Source organism: Clupea harengus, chromosome 6, assembly GCF_900700415.2.
Source record: "Clupea harengus chromosome 6, Ch_v2.0.2, whole genome shotgun sequence".
Lineage (NCBI taxonomy): Eukaryota > Metazoa > Chordata > Actinopteri > Clupeiformes > Clupeidae > Clupea > Clupea harengus.
The window spans coordinates 12,322,375-12,339,929 of NC_045157.1; the positions used below are offsets into that span (position 1 = coordinate 12,322,375).

Here is a 17,555-nt window from a genome sequence, read left to right on the forward strand (position 1 = left end):
AAGTATCAGGAGGGGATTCAGCTTCACTACACCCTGAAAAAAAATGCTTTAACATTCACAAGAGCACTCATGATTCTGAAATGTAAGATTATTGTGTTTACCATGAAAATAACCTTAGATTTCGTCCAAAATGAATAACAAATGTGTCTAAATGTATCCAAATTGTTATGTATGTATGTATGAAAGTGCCAGAATTGAATTCAGCATCCTCTAAAACCTCTAAAAAGACTCCAATATTGTAGGAATTGACTACATACAGTGCAAAATATGTGGTCATATTGGACAATTAAGCTAATAATGCTGATTATGCAAATTATGCAAATTGCTCAACATATGCAAATTAGCACCCGGCAGTTTCTGTATACTGGGGACCCATACTTCACATTTCTGCAAAAAAACTTTGGTGTACTCAACATTTCCGGGTTCACCTAATTGGCTACTAGACTATCTGGTATGTGTGATATCGTGATTTAACTGGCTGATATAAATGAATCAGAGAACACAAATGAATAAAGGAATACATTTAATGGATAAGTAAATGAATCAGAGCATGAGTGACAGCCGCAACATCTATCATATTTTCATGACTTCACAAGCTAATCTGCTATATTAGCGCTGCACTGCAAACCGAACTTGCTACTTAACAGAGAAACTTGATTTTTCTGACAATGCCCCCTAGGCGGAATACCGCCTGCCGATAATACGCCTGAATGGAAACGTAGAGTTTGGAATACTCTGCCAGAATACCTAAGAATGGCTGAAACGGTGGAAACCTTTAAACATGCACTTAAGACATACCTCCTTGATCTTGCCTATCACTCACTGTAATATTTATCTGTTCATTTGAAAATCTGTGTCTCTTTACAAGTGTTTGTGTGTTGATTTAATATTGCATAATTAAAGATGGGTCATTTGGAATTGTGATCATTTATTCACACAAGAAGAAACATACAAGGATAGAAGTAAACACAGACTCATATCAAAGAAAACTATTTGGATGTTTTTGAGGTTGACATTAAATTGAGTTTTACAATTAATAATCAGTGAACCTCACAAGTAAAAAGCTTATTGTCAATTTAAGGGACAAAGACAGGCATGACAAATTCTGATATAAACCTAGCAGTTGTTTCCTTTGCCTGTCCTTTCTACTTACAAACATAAAGCAAGACTTTAGAACAAAAGCACTTCTTCTTCAAAATCTTTAAATATGCAACATGCAATTATTTTCAAAAAGATAACAATACTTTTTGAGACTCGGCATGTCATTTAACGGCTAAAGAACTAATCTCTATTATCTATATACATATTCCAGCAGAGAAAATCTAAACAATTTGCAAAAACACATGATCAAGTGTACAAAGAAACATTATAATTTCACGGTGAATTTAAAAATTACATCATTGTTGTAGAACAAGCAGCATCTCTCCCAACTGATGGCCACTGACTACACAAATGACCCCTGCAAACTTATGACTCGATTTCAGACTTCCTGGACAACTGTGAAAGGTCATCCTGAGCAGTGTGTATTAGTGCGAGAGAAGTGTATTATAAGTCTAGGTGAATTGTTGTTGCTTTAGCAGCCCTACCTATATTCCACGATATCCGTATTGTCACCGATAATTTCACCACCTTGCCTGAGGGATACCCAGAGATGCTTTACAGTCTGTATGTTAAGGATCAAGAGACCTTCAAGAGCTAGTAAGGAGTAAATGTTAACACTGTCACACATATGGTAATAACTAAGTATGTTCTTGACCTGCAAATCAGTAATATTGTCTGGTTATGGTTGTGGTAAGCATGTTGTTAACCAGTAATGGTTTGTGGTATATATGGATTTATGTGTTTAGATGTTGACCAGAGCTAGAGAGATCAAGTTCTAGAGCGATGTTGAGTTCATGTTACGGGCTAGTTCTTGAACATGTCGCACAGGAGTTTCTCCATGGGCGTGTTCCCGATGGTGCGGTGGAAGAAGAGAAGCTCAATCCGCTCCGAGCTCACCTGCCGCAAAGATGGCAGCAGCAACAGCAGCCTCCCAAACCTGCACACAAAAGTCCCGAACAGCACAATGGTTAAGTGGGTTTGTGTGTGTGTGTGTGCCTATGTGTGCTGTGTCTCTGTGTGACCTTATGTTGTGTGGGTTGTGTGTTGTGTGTGTGTGTGTGTGTGTGTGTGTGTGTGTGTGTGTGTGTGGGGGGGGGGTGTGTGTGTGTGTGTGTGTGTGTGTACTTGATGGGTTGTTGTACATAATGTGTAGGTCAGTGCCATTTCTCTTCATGAATACATTTGTATACTTGCAGTGCTAGTTGGAAGGTGTGTGTGGTGTGCATGTGAGGTGGTGTCTGTGTGTACCTCGCAGGTTGGCTTGGGTAATGTGCGCGGATGTGCTGGCCAAGCATCACTTGTGATTGGTCCTGCAAGTTCTCCACCTGATCAGGATCCTTTAGACCTCGAGCCTCTGCTTCATCAAGAGAACGAGAGACAAAGAGAGGGAAGGGCAAAAAGGGTAAAAATAAAAACTATTAAGAGGGGCGCACCTTTTGATTATTCGCTTTTTAGTCCTAACCATTTCGGGATAGAATGTCAATTCTGATCCTCACTATGTTGTAAACATAATCATATCTTCCACCCACTGTACTGCGACCTCTGACCATCTCAACTATTCCCTCTAACCATAATCTCAACACGAATCTAAAGAGTACTTTTGTCACTAATCACAATCATAATTCAATCCTTCATTACGCAACAGAAAGATAAAAAAAAATCAAACTGTGATCAGTGAATCGACTACTGAGCGCCCGAGTCCCACTCATGACCCCATGACCCATGACCCCAACCATGCCCCACCTGGCTTGAACAGGACGATTGCCTTGAGGCAGGCCAGCTCAGTGGGGTCAGGGGTCAAGATGCGGTAGCGGCTGAAGATCTCCTGGAGCATGCGCACGTCCACACCAGACAGCACAGCCTTGCAAGACATGCTGGGAGCCAAATCAGGCAGCGACAGCAAAGGGCAGCTGTCCAGTGGAAGAGACCACTGGATGGCACACAGCAGGAAGAGCTCACTCCAGGCCTCCTCAAGAAGAATCACCTACACAAACAGAACAGTGATGTAAACATGTAAACATAAACATTCACAGCTTGCATTGCTTTCATCAACATCAACGCTCAAGGCTTCCACACTATAGGTGCTGGGATGAAGGTGAAAGGTGAAAGGTCAACGGATTGCTCTGATTCCTACCTGATCCCTGAAGGGCAGGTTGGAGAAGACGGGCAGGTTCTTGGCCCATTTCACGGACATAAAGAGAAGGCGAGCCGAGGTCTCGTACACGTTCTCAGGACTGCTGGACGGGTAGAGTGACATGTGGTACTCTGACAACGGCCTCTCCGGCTCGTTACTCGTCACATCGATGTTCTCATCAACTGCAAGGTAATATTTACCTATTAGTATTTCAGCATTGTGACTAAATAGTGTACATTTAAATGATAAATAACGCCAAAGGTCTCTTGTGTACAAAAGGGAGGAAGGAGTTCAGCCTCGTATGTTAATAACTCAAGTGAGTGGAAAATAAAAACAGAATTCTGTAGAACTAAATTACACCTATTGCAAAAGAGACTAGTCAAGAATACGTCCAGTTCCTTTTCTCCATCATCTAATGTCTTCTACTCTGCTCACCTCTTTGTTTTTTTATTTTTATTTTGTGTTCTCCATCCTGCTGTACACTCTATTTGCCCTTTATCTCCACCCTCCCATCACTGTCTTTTCTTCTATGTCTCTCCATCCCTTCCATCTATTGCTGTCCCTCCGTTTACCGTCCCCTCATCTACTCCCCTTGTCCACGCCTCTCCATTCCTTCTCGGTCACACTCCCTTCTCTTTCTCCTCTCTGTCTCACCATCCTCGGGCTCCAGCTTGGCGCAGGTCTCGGCGGTCATCAGGCTGGCCATGAAGCGGTGGTTGTTCTGGGGGCTGGGGGCACCGCGCTGCGCCTGAGCCGAGGAGCTTACGGCGGAGGTGATGTGGGGCCGCGGGATGACGACGTAAGCGGACGCCGAAGAAGACGAGGAGGAAGAACAGGAGATGGGATCTCGTGTGGTGGCCAGGTGCTCTTTTTCTGGGTCTATGTCCAGCGAGTCGAGGCGCACCTGAGCTGTGCTGCGAGGCTGTCGCTCGTTCTGAACTGCTGTTGATGACAATGGGAGCGTGAGAGTGAGAAAGAGGAAGTTGTAGATTGCACATATTTAAAAGAAGATAGCATATATAGAATAGAGTGAGAAAGAGGGAGTTATAGATTACACATATTTAAAAGAAGATAGCATAGAGAGGGAGTTATAGATTACAAATATTTAAAAGAAGATAGCATATATAGAAAAGTGAGAAAAAGGGAGATAGATTACACATATTTAAAAGAAGATAGCATATATAGAACAGAGAGCGAAAGAGGAAGTTATAGATTACACATATTTAAAAGAAGATAGCATATATAGAAAAGTGAGAAAAAGGGAGATAGATTACACATATTTAAAAGATGATAGCATATATTGAATAGTGAGAAAGAGGAAGTTATAGATTACAAATATTTAAAAGAAGATAGCATATATAGAATAGAGTGAGAAAGAGGGAGTTATAGATTACACATATTTAAAAGAAGATAGCATGTATAGAATAGAGTGAGAAAGAGGGAGTTATAGATTACACATATTTAAAAGAAGATAGCATATATAGAAAGGTGAGAAAGAGGGAGTTATAGATTACACATATTTAAAAGAAGATAACATATATAGAACATAGAGAAAAAGAGGGAGTTATAGATTACACATATTTAAAAGAAGATAGCATATATAGAACAGAGAGAGAAAGAGGGAGTTATAGATTACACATATTTAAAAGAAGATAGCATATATAGAACAGAGAGAGAAAGAGGGAGTTATAGATTACACATATTTAAAAGAAGATAGCATATATAGAAAGGTGAGAAAAGGGAAGTTATAGATTACACATATTTAAAAGAAGATAGCATATAGAGGGAGTTATAGATTACATATATTTAAAAGAAGATATATAGACTAAAAGGGGGGAAGCCAAGTTAGATTTACACATCACGCTATACCCTCCTCTCCTCCACCATGTCCTTAGTTGTGAGGGCACCTACCATCCTTGTTCATGCCTGCCTGCAGGCACTTCTTGAGGCGACAAGCCTGGCACTGGTTCCGATGGGCTTTATCAACTGGACACATCCCAGTTCCCGCCTGGCATCTGTAATGCACAAGCGAAAAGCTAATGTTAACCAATAATATGGGAATCAGACATCAATTATTTATGTTGTAACCATATGTCTCCTAATTTAAAATACACTTCAGCTCATATTAAAAAATAGCTGCCCTCTCTAAAGCAAAATACACATTGTATAGTGTCAACAATTATGACAAATGAATCTTAAGTTGACAGATGCTGCAATGTACACAAATACATTTAGGTAAATATTCAAGAAGTTAGAGTTGATGTTATAATGTACAGAATAAATGCTATAATATATATATAATAAAACAGAATAAATGCTATTATATACATATAATAAAACAGAATAAATGCTATTATATATCCAATAATACAGAATAAATGCTATTTTCCGGGACCTGTAAATGAGCCTCCTCCTGACGCTGCGCTTGAAGAAGCCACTGCATCCGTTGCAGGCGTAGATGCCGTAGTGTTTCCCGCTGCTGGTGTCCCCACACACTCTACACATTAGGGTGGGGCTCAGGGCCTTCCCAGGGCCAGGGCTTTTGGCTGGGAGAGGAGAGGAGAGGAGGGAGCAGGGAAACAGAGACTGTGAAAGAGATGTGACCGTTTCTGTGTGTGTGCGTGTGTGTGTGTGTGTGTGTGTGTGTGTGTGTGTGTGTGTGTGTGTGTGTGTGTGTGTGTGTGTGTGTGTGTGTGTGTGTGTGTGTGTGTGTGTGTGTGTGTGTGTGTGTGCGTGTGCATGTGCGTGCGTTTGCATGTATGTGTGTCTATATGTTTGTGATACAGACAGAGAGAAAGAAGGTTTGTGTGTGTGTGAGTGTGTGTGAGAGAGCAGTGTGTATCTAGGCATGTGTGTATGTGTATGTGCATGCATGTGTGTGTGTGTGTGTGTGTGTGTGTGTGATTGTTTGTGTCTGAGTGCGTGTGTGTGTGTGATTGTTTGTGTCTGAGTGCGTGTGTGAGTGTATGATTGAGAGTGTGTGTGTGTTTGGCTGTTTGGCTTCATGCTTTTGTGGGTGTCCTGCATTGCTGCATTGCTTCAGAGGTCAGTTAGCCATCTGCGCTCCGCTGATGCTCACTCTGTGAGACTGTTCCCTGATGAGCCAAAATGGACAGCTGAACTCTAAGCCACTTGTGTTCATTAGTACACTAATGACTCTGCATTGACTGTATTTTAAAAGTATTTTTTTTCCAGAGAAAATGATACACAGCATAATTTTAAACTTGACAACGGTGAAAGGACACATGAAACAAAATGCATAATAAATAGTTCGATTTTTGGTTGATCGTTTGCCAGACTTATTCATTAATTATGAATATTTTAATATAAGTAAAGTTCATATATACGTTATTATAAGTTAATATAAGTTTAAATATTGCAAAATAGAAATTTGCCATATGAGTTGGTTTAAGTTTAGGTCAGTTCAGCCTGGCAATAAATTCCTTCATTACTGTCCCCACCATGTCCATTACTTTAGGTAATTGTAATCCCCACCCCCACCCCCTGGATCACATCATGGACTTCACCCATCACAACCATTTAAACAGGCTGAATGACTACCTGTTGCCTGAGTTCTCTCTCTTTGTACTAGGACTGATGTGGTTAAAAGCGACCAGAAAACACTTTGAATTTCAGATCACAATGTCAGATCACAGATCACTTGTCTCATAATTCATTATTTGGGGAAAAAATGTATATACAATATAAACTAAAATACATTTAACTAAAATGAAATAAAATCAGCATTATTGCTATTTGTCTGTACTACTCTCGATAGCTCAACTGGCAGATCAAGGGAGTGCTGACTACACTAAGATCATGGGTTCAATATCCATGGAGCACATGTGTAGATAAAAATCAGTTTTTTGAATGTACATTGCTTTGGATAAAGGTGTCTGTTAATTTTTGAATGCATTCATTTGGCATTTGGTATTTTGGCATCTCTCACACAAACTCATTGTGAATTGATTTGGAATTCAAGTTTTACATTTTTTAATTGTCTCTTGTTGTCCAGAAGTGTGTCAGCCGCGGATCCCACCTTCTTTCCTCTGTCTATGGCTCTGAGACCCTCATGTGTGGGCTGAACGTGTAGCGTTTGGGTGTGTGTGTGTGTGTGTGTGTTGAGGTGTGGGTCTTACCCCCTCTGCTGTCATCTGTCCCGCTGCTACCAGGAGACTGGCCCGGGGAGGTGCAGGAGGAGAGGAGAGGCAGCTTCGGGAGGCGTTCGTCCATCGTTTCCGTGAGGACGAGCGAGATGGAGAGGGGGAGAGAGGAGGAGGCGACTGACACAAGGGAAGCGCTGGAAACACCTCCTCTCCTGCAGAGCTGACAGGAGTCACACCAGGGGTCCCTCAAAGTTTGACTCCGTATCTAGGCAACCAGACCCTGCGGCGATCGCGTGATAGTTCCCCAGGTTCTGCTCACAATGGCACGGCTTGGTCCATATGTTCAGGAAGTTGGCAGTTTTTGAGGATATTCAAACAAATGCAGACACATAAAGTTAATTGGGTTCTCCAGTCAAACTGCAGTGTCAGGATGCAATGGTTTGTATCCTGTCCAATGGGACAGATGGCCGAAAGTGCGTACTAGTCAGAGACAGCTGTCCTCGCGTCCACTTGTCTCACTGTCTCTCCGTCTCTCTGCTCTTTGTCACTTGGTAGAGACAGGACCCTCCTGAAAGCGTGCCCTCCACAGTGCGTCTGGTTCCCAGTGGAACTTCTTAGGGGCGCTGAAAGGTGTACGAGTGAGGCGGGAGTTGGTGCTGAAGTTTGTGCCGTCGTTGTCTCTTCGCGTGTCCGTCGTGTGTTCAGCATGAAGTCTGGGGCAGTCCCAGTGTGTTTGTGTGTGTGTGTGAGAGAGAGAGAGAATGAATAAGAGAGCATATTGTCAGATGGGGGCTACTAAAAGGTACCGTGGGGGATTACGCTCAGTGGTTGCTGTGTAAGCAACATGCTTATTGGTCATCCTCTTAATCTTTACCGTCCATTCAGAGCTTCATCAATCAGCCACACACACACACACACACACACACACACACACACACACACACACACATACACACACACGAATGCAAGTGGCGGGTGGGGCTGTTGGGGTAACTTTTTAATATCCCCCTTTGAGGACCCCCTTTGTCCACAGTGTGTGTGCATCTGTGTGCGTGTGTGTGTGTGTGTGTGTGTGTGTGTGTGTGTGTGTGTGTGTGTGTGTGTGTGTGCGTGTGCAAGGGGCACTCTGATGGAGGACAGAAGCGCTGTAATCTTAGACCTCTATCTCTTTCTCTTTCCATCTTGCTTTTCTCTCTCTCTCTTTCTCTCTCTCCCTCTCTCTCTCTGTCTGCAGGGGTGGCGATCAGTCAGCGGCCCTCTTTAGTGTGCGTGTTTAAACGTGCTGATTAACGGGTGGGGACGAGCATTATTATGTTTGCCAGACCTTCAATTTGTATCGGCCTCTTTCTCCCTCCTCTGTGAAACCCTACCTCTGCTCTCCCTCGGCCATGTTTGGTCTGTGTGATTGAGCTCGGCTCATAATGAGGCAGAGTGTTTGCCAATCTACCCAGTTCCCACTTACCGTGCTCTTGGTCTCCTGAAGCAGGGGCAAACACCACCCACCCAGTCCCCCTCTTCAGACCAGTTTAAGGGAATGGTAATTTGTGGGGGTAGCCTACAAACATAATTTGAATGGAATATTAAATGGCCCAGGTTTTGCATGAGTTAATTCAGTTCTTTATTGGGGTGGCCGAGGCCAGGGATATACATTATTGAGGAACGTATGGAGTGATTGAGAGAGGGGAGAGAGAGAAGAGAAAAGACCAGGGCAGATGAACGTTAACATTAAGACGAATATGAACACAGGCTCGTGCAGGCCCTGTCCATGAACTGCAAGACATCTTTGGTCATGGCATTAAATAATCTTTTGTTGGGTTTTAGCTTATCTAACTGACTATATAAGAGTGGTGATTGTATGGTAACATACAGAATGCTATGCATTGAATACAATGCTAGCATACAGAAGATTCAAGGGAAAATGTTATCACATAAAAATGTTGTGCCTAGTCTGTTTTATGCCTTGATTGTGCCTTGTGATGTTGTCATGAATGTGATTGTGTCTGTCACTCTGTGCTTGTAAGAATGCAGGACTGATATTCTCCTTAGACAGGATATCAGTGCAAATGAATTAAGATAATTATCCAGGTAATGATTTAAACGCCATCCACATTTCCACCTGAAAATCCATGTGTTGGGAGGGTTTTATCCTCTTAAGATGCTTCCATGTGGGGGTTCACATTGTAAACACCAGCAGATTACTACAAAAAGCTGACATCAGCGACTCTGAATACATAGAAAAGTCCCAAAACCATTTAAAACGAGCTAATCAGATTACTGTTCTGCTCAGCTCCCTCTGTCCAGCAACGGAAAATAAGTCGGAGGAAAGCGGGAAGAGTTGAAAAAGACTGAATGGACAAAATAAAGATCACATCGTGAGCAATGAGTTCCTTAGAGTCATCTGTTGTTTTCGTTCTGGCAACAGATTAGTTATAACTGGTTGCTCTTACTTTGGTTTATTACAATGTACAGTAATACTTGTGAAAATATCACTGATGCATTGTTTCATGCATAGCCTAGTATGAACACACCTCTGTACAAGTGTATTTGTGAGCACAATTCATGAGCAAAAATATAGTAAATATGGTCATTCTTCAGGGTTATCTTAAACATAAAAAAAACATGAATGAAAATTTGAAACATGTGAAATGTTTACATCCAAACTTTTAAGCACTACAGTCGGCATGAGTTTGAATCATATGAAGCAACAGTAATATGCTTGCTATAAATATTAATAATTACCATTCATTATAAAAGGTTAAATGTTATATTAAATTAAATTGTTAAATTATAAAAAGTTGCTATGATTCCTCTATCTAAAGTATCTATATGCTATTGCATCATAACACTATTGCCTCAGATTAGCCTGTCTGCTTCAGAGCAATCAACAGTTGGCATAGCTGTTTTCCCTCCACGCTAGGCCATGTCCCCAGTAATCCTCCATCCGCCATGTTATGGCCTTCACCCAGCGGGCACGTAGAACGGCACATAACGGTAAACGGGGGAAGTAATGCGCTAATTCTTTCGAGCAGCTTGTGATAATTAGTCATCCTGCAGGCATAATTAAAGTGAAGAAACGATACGCGAGATTAAGGCTGTGGCTGCAGCCCTGTGCTAGTGAGGGCAGATGCGTGCTGAGCGGGATGCCTGTGCAACACCCTGCACAACAGCTGCTGGAGGCAAAGCTGCCTCATTTCACACTGGCTGTAGACACAAGCAGTTGTCACATTCAGACAACATGTGCATTACCTGATGTCATTCAAACCTATGCTTAGCTGTGAATTTAATACTTTCACAGTGGTGCGGATGACACCTGTTGCATTTTGATAGACGTGTTCTGTGCACAGAGATCTGACGCACCTGCACATGCTATGCACAGTTAAATACACAGTAAGAAGATGCCTGCAGTAAATAAGTTTAACTTTAACTTCAAAGTCGACAGTAAATTACTATAGTATTTGTTATTTTAAAATGTGAATCAATTTCTGATAAATTCTTGTAAAAAAAATGTATAGTGACCTACTGTTTAACATATTACAGTGCCAATAAGACCACTGTAGAATGCAGAAAGGCTGAAAATGATTGAACCGCCAAGCATTACACCTCCCAGTGGTTCTTTCTTAGTGCACCTCAGGGACATGGCAGTTGCAATATTATAATTAAATTTATAAATAAGTATAATTTTTTTTAATTATTTGTAAATTTTTAAGCATTTTAATGTAGTCAATTAAGTCTATTGTTGGATGCTTTTTGATTGAATGAAAATATTGTCCAGGCACTTTGCAAGTCTACCCAAAGAAATTTAAAACAGGTGCCATCAAACTATTCCAACAACTTTTCTTGTGCTCTTTTCATGAACCTTTATTATGGTCTTGTGTGAAGTGTGAGGGCTTGTATTTGTTTTGTATTTCCAATTCATGAGATGATATTGAGATAGCGCTCATCAAGTCCTTCTGTAGCTCAACAGGTAGCTGGAGCAGCACACGGACCAGGTCATGGTGGTTGAGTCCTGAGAGATGCATAATGATAGTCTGTATGCAATTTGTATTTCACTTTGTTGAATAAAAGACTGCTAACAGACTGCTAAGTGCATAAATGGAATTGTGACCACTGTAGCTCCTTTGGCATGTAAATTCTACACACCCTACGCCTGTAAACACACCGGCTTCATATCTTCATGCTCCGTGCCTACATATCAGAATCTGAATCAGAATCACGTTTACAATATATAAGCCTATTATGCGTTGTGCATCAGTTTATACTCTCACACTTTTGGTGCCGCGCTGCAAACACCTTTGCACATAGGTCATGGATCAAAGCAGATACATTAAACAGTTCTTACATTTACATTTACATTTAGTCATTAAGCAGACGCTTTTGTCCAAAGCGACGTACAAGGGAGAGAATAGTCAAGCTACGAGCAATAGAACCTGGTGTAACAATAAATACTACTTTACATAAGAAATATAACAATCTCTTAACTTAAATAGCTTAATTGTAATTTCAAATGAATTTAATTTGTTAACATAGTGCCATTAAAAATGGATACTGCCTAAGGCACTTTAGAGAGGCCCCAGAGCAGAGGTTGTAGTTTTCCACAATGCAATTCTATGCAGTACTAATCAGGACATCAGTGTTACAGTAAGCTACTGCTTAATGCATGTACAATTCCTATAATTCATTTCTGATTTAAAGTAATGCACTACAAAGCAGTTATACAACAATATACAATACAAATCGAAGTAAATAAGTACAGATTTCACACACATTACTAACAGTTTGGCTTAAATGTATACGTAATGTAAACGTCATGGTCATGAATCATTTTGACAGTGTGCTGTTTGTGTAGACATATTTTGGATGTACAGTATGTTCTGTATGTATGTGTGTGTTTGTGTGTGACTGTATATGTATATTTAGTTCATGTAACACACCTGTCTTCAGGCAGAAGTGATATTCAGATGTGGTGTTTGCCTGGGGCTGCTGGAGTTGCTGAGATGAGCAGAGATTATGACTAGACAAGCGATTAGGATGAATGAAGCCTAATATTAGAATTCAGAGAATAATTATCTGCACCTCGAGTTATGCAATGGTTTTAATGAACGGACGTCATACGCCTGTCACACGTAGGTCAAGCCACTTAATTACGACCCTTCTAATAATGGCGACGATAACCATGTTTATCTGATCTAGTGGCTAATGCTAACTCTATCATGCCAGGCCAGGTCACACCTGTTGCAGAGTTGACTGCATGCTACAGAAGGTTTTTTTTCTTCCAGAAATGTTTTAATCCTTAACTTGTGTACTTATTTGATTGTTTGAAGAATGGGTATGTCACTTTTAGGGAGAGTATGTCTGATAAATAATCACTCATATGCACACACACACACACACACACACACACACACACACACACACACACACACACACACACACACACACACACACACCACACACACACACACACACACACACACACACACACACACACACACACACACACACACACACACACACACACACACACTGGGGCACACTAGAGCACACACAGGCACACGCAGGCACACGTACACTGTGGCCCTGCCATGCAGTCCTGACCTAGATCTCTGACTGTGAGCGGCAGCTGCCCTGTGGGCTGTGGCGCTGCCGTCAGCAGAAAGATGGGATGGAGAAGGGGGATGAGGAGGATGAGTGTCAGATTCCTCCGCTCCTGAGCCCTCTGACAGAGCTCAACCCCCACCCTGTGCCTCCCCTGGCCAGGTCAGGAGATCCAGCAGCACCACTTCAAATGAACCCCTTCTAGCACAAACAGAATTGAATTGTTGTTGTCAAAACAAAAAAAAACACTGGAAACATGGATTTTATATTGCATCTTTGTTTGTCTGTTTGGTTTTTGTTTGTCCTGTTTCAGTGGTCTTTAAGTTAGCCATTAAACAAAAGTCTGATAGGCCATGTTCATAACCCCTGACTGAAGTCTTTGGATGGATGTCTTCAATTAATACTTCACTGAGTGAATATGACCATGCCTACTGTTTCTCCACTGCCAGCCCTACCAGTCCTTTGCTGAATGGATTTCATGCCAACTGTATCACAACTGTATGTACAGAAACTGATGGATCTGTGGTTGGAGACTCACCAATACTGAAGTGTGGTATAATATTTCTCTAGAATGAGTGTTATAATCAGTGGTGGTAGAAAATAACTGACTGATTAATGCAAATTTAATGTCAATGTAACATCAGCATTGATTTTTCAATGTTCTAGTTTCATACCTTGCTTCCTTTCCCGCTATTGTCTTCCGTGAGGTGACCTTGGACAAACTGTTGACTTTGAGTTCCTTAAATACTCCTGCTTCTTTGCTCACCATCAACCTTAAGGAGCTTTGTGTATAATCCTTATGAGTGTCAGCTGTAATCAAAGAATAAGATTGACTCCATCAGTCATTGTGTTGACAGTAGCTGAGGAGGACAGTTTAGGTGACGCTGATGTCCCCTCAGTGCCTGAGCGGAGGATGGAGTGACTGGAAATATGACCTCATAAAAAAGCCACATAATCACAGTTCATATATGTGTGATATTTACATATGCATATTCATATTCAACAAAGACATAACAGAAGTTCCAGTGTAGGACAAAAGGTTTCTGGAACATCAGGGCATTTGGGAACAATGTCCCTCTTCTGCTGTTCAAGCTTAGCTTGAGGCTACTGTAAAGCTCCACAGGCGGCATACACACAAGACTCCAGTAGGTGTAACCTGTTAAAATGGCAAGCTGATCTGAACATAATGAGATCATTGTTTCCTTCCTTCTGTAAATATGTCATCATACAATGAACAGTAATTTATGAAATACAACATATGGATATATTCTGTCTGTGGTTGTGTGTGTGGGTGTGTGTGTGTGTGTGCTTTTTCTGTGTGTGTCTGGTGGCACCCAACAGGTGGTCTTGCTCTAGTCGCCTGACCGCTGACTCTGCTGATCCTGAATGGGGGGTGTGTGTATACGTATGTGTGTGTGTGTGTGTGTGTGTGTGTGTGTGTGTGTGTATGTGTGTGTGTGTGTGTGTGTGTGTGTGTGTGTGTGTGTGTGTGTGTGTGTGTGTGATCAGATCCCCCCCACCCATAAGGTGGAAAGGGTAATGCACAGAATGGGGAGGCCAGTGTCTGGGTAAATATCACCAGCTTGTAAGCTCATTTCAGAGAGTAAATTAAACATTACCAAGACTTATTCCAAGGGCTAAGGCACTACTGAGCAAGGAATGAGTTCATAGCGTGTGTGTGTGTGTGTGTGGGGGGGGGGGGGTACTTTTGTGTGTTGTTTTTCTTGCTTGTGTACAAAGGTTTAGCACACAATCAACAAGAGAACAAGGTTAAAAACAACCCACTGGGGAGAGTCTCATCTTAATCTAACAAATATCATGTTTCAGTTTAATTGTACTAAGATGATGTATTTGCTTTACATAAATATTAAGCCGTTAGAACCAGGATTTTAATAGATATGTAACTCTGACCATTGCTTCATGTATGTATAACAAGCACACACCTGCATAACATTATTATTACTGTGATTATTATGATGGTTATTATTATGATGGTGATGAAGATGATGCATATAATTAAATATGATTATTACTATTATTATTGTTGTTGTTGTTGTTGTTGTTGTTATTATTATTATTTATTATTATTATCATTATTATTATTTGCTATTTCATTTGGTGAAAAAATGTACCGTCCATCCAGACAGACCATTTTCTAAGGAGCAAGGCAAATACATGGGCAGTTTGTAAACATGTAGCAAATGACTATGGTCCTGGCTTAGAGTTCAGGGTTAATACCCAGTGACTGTGTGCTTCAAACTCTCTGTTTTTAGCAAACAGAGACATGAGAACAGATGGGGAGGAGGAGGGTTCAAGGGAACCACTGAATATGTGGGAAAGGTGTGGATATAAATCACCTAGATATAGATAGATATAGCTATAGGTGTGATATAGATCAATGTTTTTGAGTTAGAAGGTGACATTTCAGGCATGGATTTAGGCTTAGGAATTTCCATACTGCAGGCTAGGTGGATTGGAATTAAGTGGAAATTTACAGATAGATGATCAGGTAGACAGACAGACAGACAGACAGACAGACAGACAGACAGATAGACAAATGGGTGAACAGGGAGAGAAAAGGAACCTTTAGGTAATAAACAGTCAGAACAGTGGGAGACAGGCTGGCAGGCAGACAGACAGGTAGAGAGCCTTACTAGTGGGCGGAAAGAGAGGGCGACAGGGAGAGGCTTGTAATCAGGACAGCAACCCGAGCTGTGCCACCATGATCGCTGAGGCCCCTCTCATTATCTTATCTGCCTTTGTAGCTCGTGTAATCCCCCCCCCCCCCTCATGATTGATGATGTCGCTGTCTGATTACAGCGCTACAAAACCCCCTGAGATCACCTTACCGGCTCCAAGCCAAACCAGCACCGCTGCCAGAGACACAGGTGAATAGTCACCGCCACACTGTTCCACATTCTGGCTTCAACATACACACACACACACACACACACACACTCACACACACACATAGGTATGTCCAAATGTGTTTATTGAAATTGCCTTTTAATGTAAAGTAGACCTTTGACCTTACATAAATGGTTAGCCTCAATAAATAGATTATAGATAGATAGAAAGCTTATAAAGGTTTAGACTGTTTGCACTAATTATGTCACTTTCCAGGCATTTCAAAATGACTAGGGTTAGTTCTACATTTGGTTCTCACTACTTACTTCAATGATGTAAATCTCAGTGACACCGTAGATATGGTATGGCGACACTAAATTGAAAAAAGTCCAGGGCCTCTGTGCTCAGTCTTGGATTACAAAGTGACGTTTGTTACAGAGGAAAACATAGCCTTCAGTGAATCATACTTACAGTGAAACTATACTTTGGACTTCCATTGCTTTTATTAAGCTTTCCTTAAAATGAACAAATGAAAAGTAAAACAAGTGAAAATCAACAAGCGAAAAAAGTTAAAACACTTGAGCTTTTACACTTGTTTAGACAGCATGGTGTATTGCAATATTTTTGTATGTTCCCTTCATTATGAATGTGACTATGTAAAAGACTACAGGACATTACCTGGTTAACTCCATACTAAAACACTGAGAAAACAGTGAGCGAGAAACAGAGAGAGAGAGAGAGAGAGGGAAAGAGAGATAAATGATTCAGAGTGGCAGGCTTGAGTGTCTGAGATCAAGTCGCCTGCGGGCAGGTATGAATCAGATTGGTAACCTGTGCTCTTTTCAGGACGGGCATTGAGTGGTGCAGCAAGATGCCCCCTGCGTCGACAGACAGCCCATTATGCCTGCCACACACACAAAGCAACCCACGCACCCGATGCCTCCTCCCTGGCGACACGTTACCCCCAGCGACGACACACGGCAACCCCGCACCGCTGTCATCCGGCGCTCATCTCTGACCTCAGTGGCGCAGGTCGCTCGGCCAATGGCATTAAAGATTCAGCGGGCCCAAAGGTCTGCCGCCACAAGTGTTAACAGCAGCATTGTGCGAGCGGGTGTCCCACTCAAAGGCTGACGAAACCCAGCACCACACACAGACCCTCCATGGCTGACACCCCATCTTGATCCACAGATATAGTGACACACCTGTGCAAGAGTGTGCATGTGTTTGTGTGTGTGTGTGTGTGTGTGTGTGTGTGTGTGTGTGTGTGTGTGTGTGTGTGTGTGTGTGTGTGTGTGTGTGTGTGTCTGTGTGTGTGTCTGTGTGTGCACCCCAGGGGAGCAGGAGGTTCAGCTGCTGAGAAAGAGAGACGAAGATAGGAGAAAGAAAGAGGTCATTGGAATAATATGTCTTTTACAAATAAAAAACAATAATTTTTCAGAAATTTGAAATGGGATGACATTTAAAATAACATTTTAAAATGACATTGCATAATTTAGCCACTTCAGCTTCCTCATACATACCTAATGGCTTCTCCCATCTGATTCTACATGTGAACAGTATAGATCTATCTATAGAGGGCCAGAGGCCTGAAAACCATGTCGCTAGTATCGTTTTGACACAAGCTCTTGCATCCCCAACGCTTACCTGAAGCTGCGTAGTGTCCAGAAACTCCCAGTCAGGAAAAATACTGACACATTTGAATATGCTTTTAACAGTTTTTGCCCTTCGCAGTGTTGATGATTTCATTCTGGTCATTTCAATCACCAGGT

At 41.7% G+C, this 17,555-nt stretch overlaps 1 protein-coding gene across 2 annotated transcripts; it reads right to left on the bottom strand.

Annotated features, from left to right (window-relative positions):
• Positions 1–911: 911 nt before the first annotated feature.
• On the bottom strand, positions 912–8,185 carry LOC105899895 (photoreceptor-specific nuclear receptor-like). Of its 2 annotated transcripts, none has more exons than XM_031569028.2 (8): positions 7,375–8,185; positions 5,631–5,781; positions 5,147–5,250; positions 3,890–4,174; positions 3,236–3,417; positions 2,845–3,085; positions 2,350–2,455; positions 912–2,038 (listed from the first exon to the last, which is right to left on the bottom strand). In XM_031569028.2, exons 1-8 carry the CDS (start codon positions 7,466–7,468, stop codon positions 1,906–1,908), a joined length of 1,296 nt encoding a protein of 431 aa, XP_031424888.1. In that variant the 5' UTR covers positions 7,469–8,185; the 3' UTR covers positions 912–1,905. The 2 variants fall into 2 exon arrangements, with proteins under 2 accessions (XP_031424888.1, XP_031424887.1); XM_031569027.2 differs by having other exon boundaries at positions 3,890–4,177.
• Between the last annotated feature and the right edge of the window lie 9,370 nt (positions 8,186–17,555).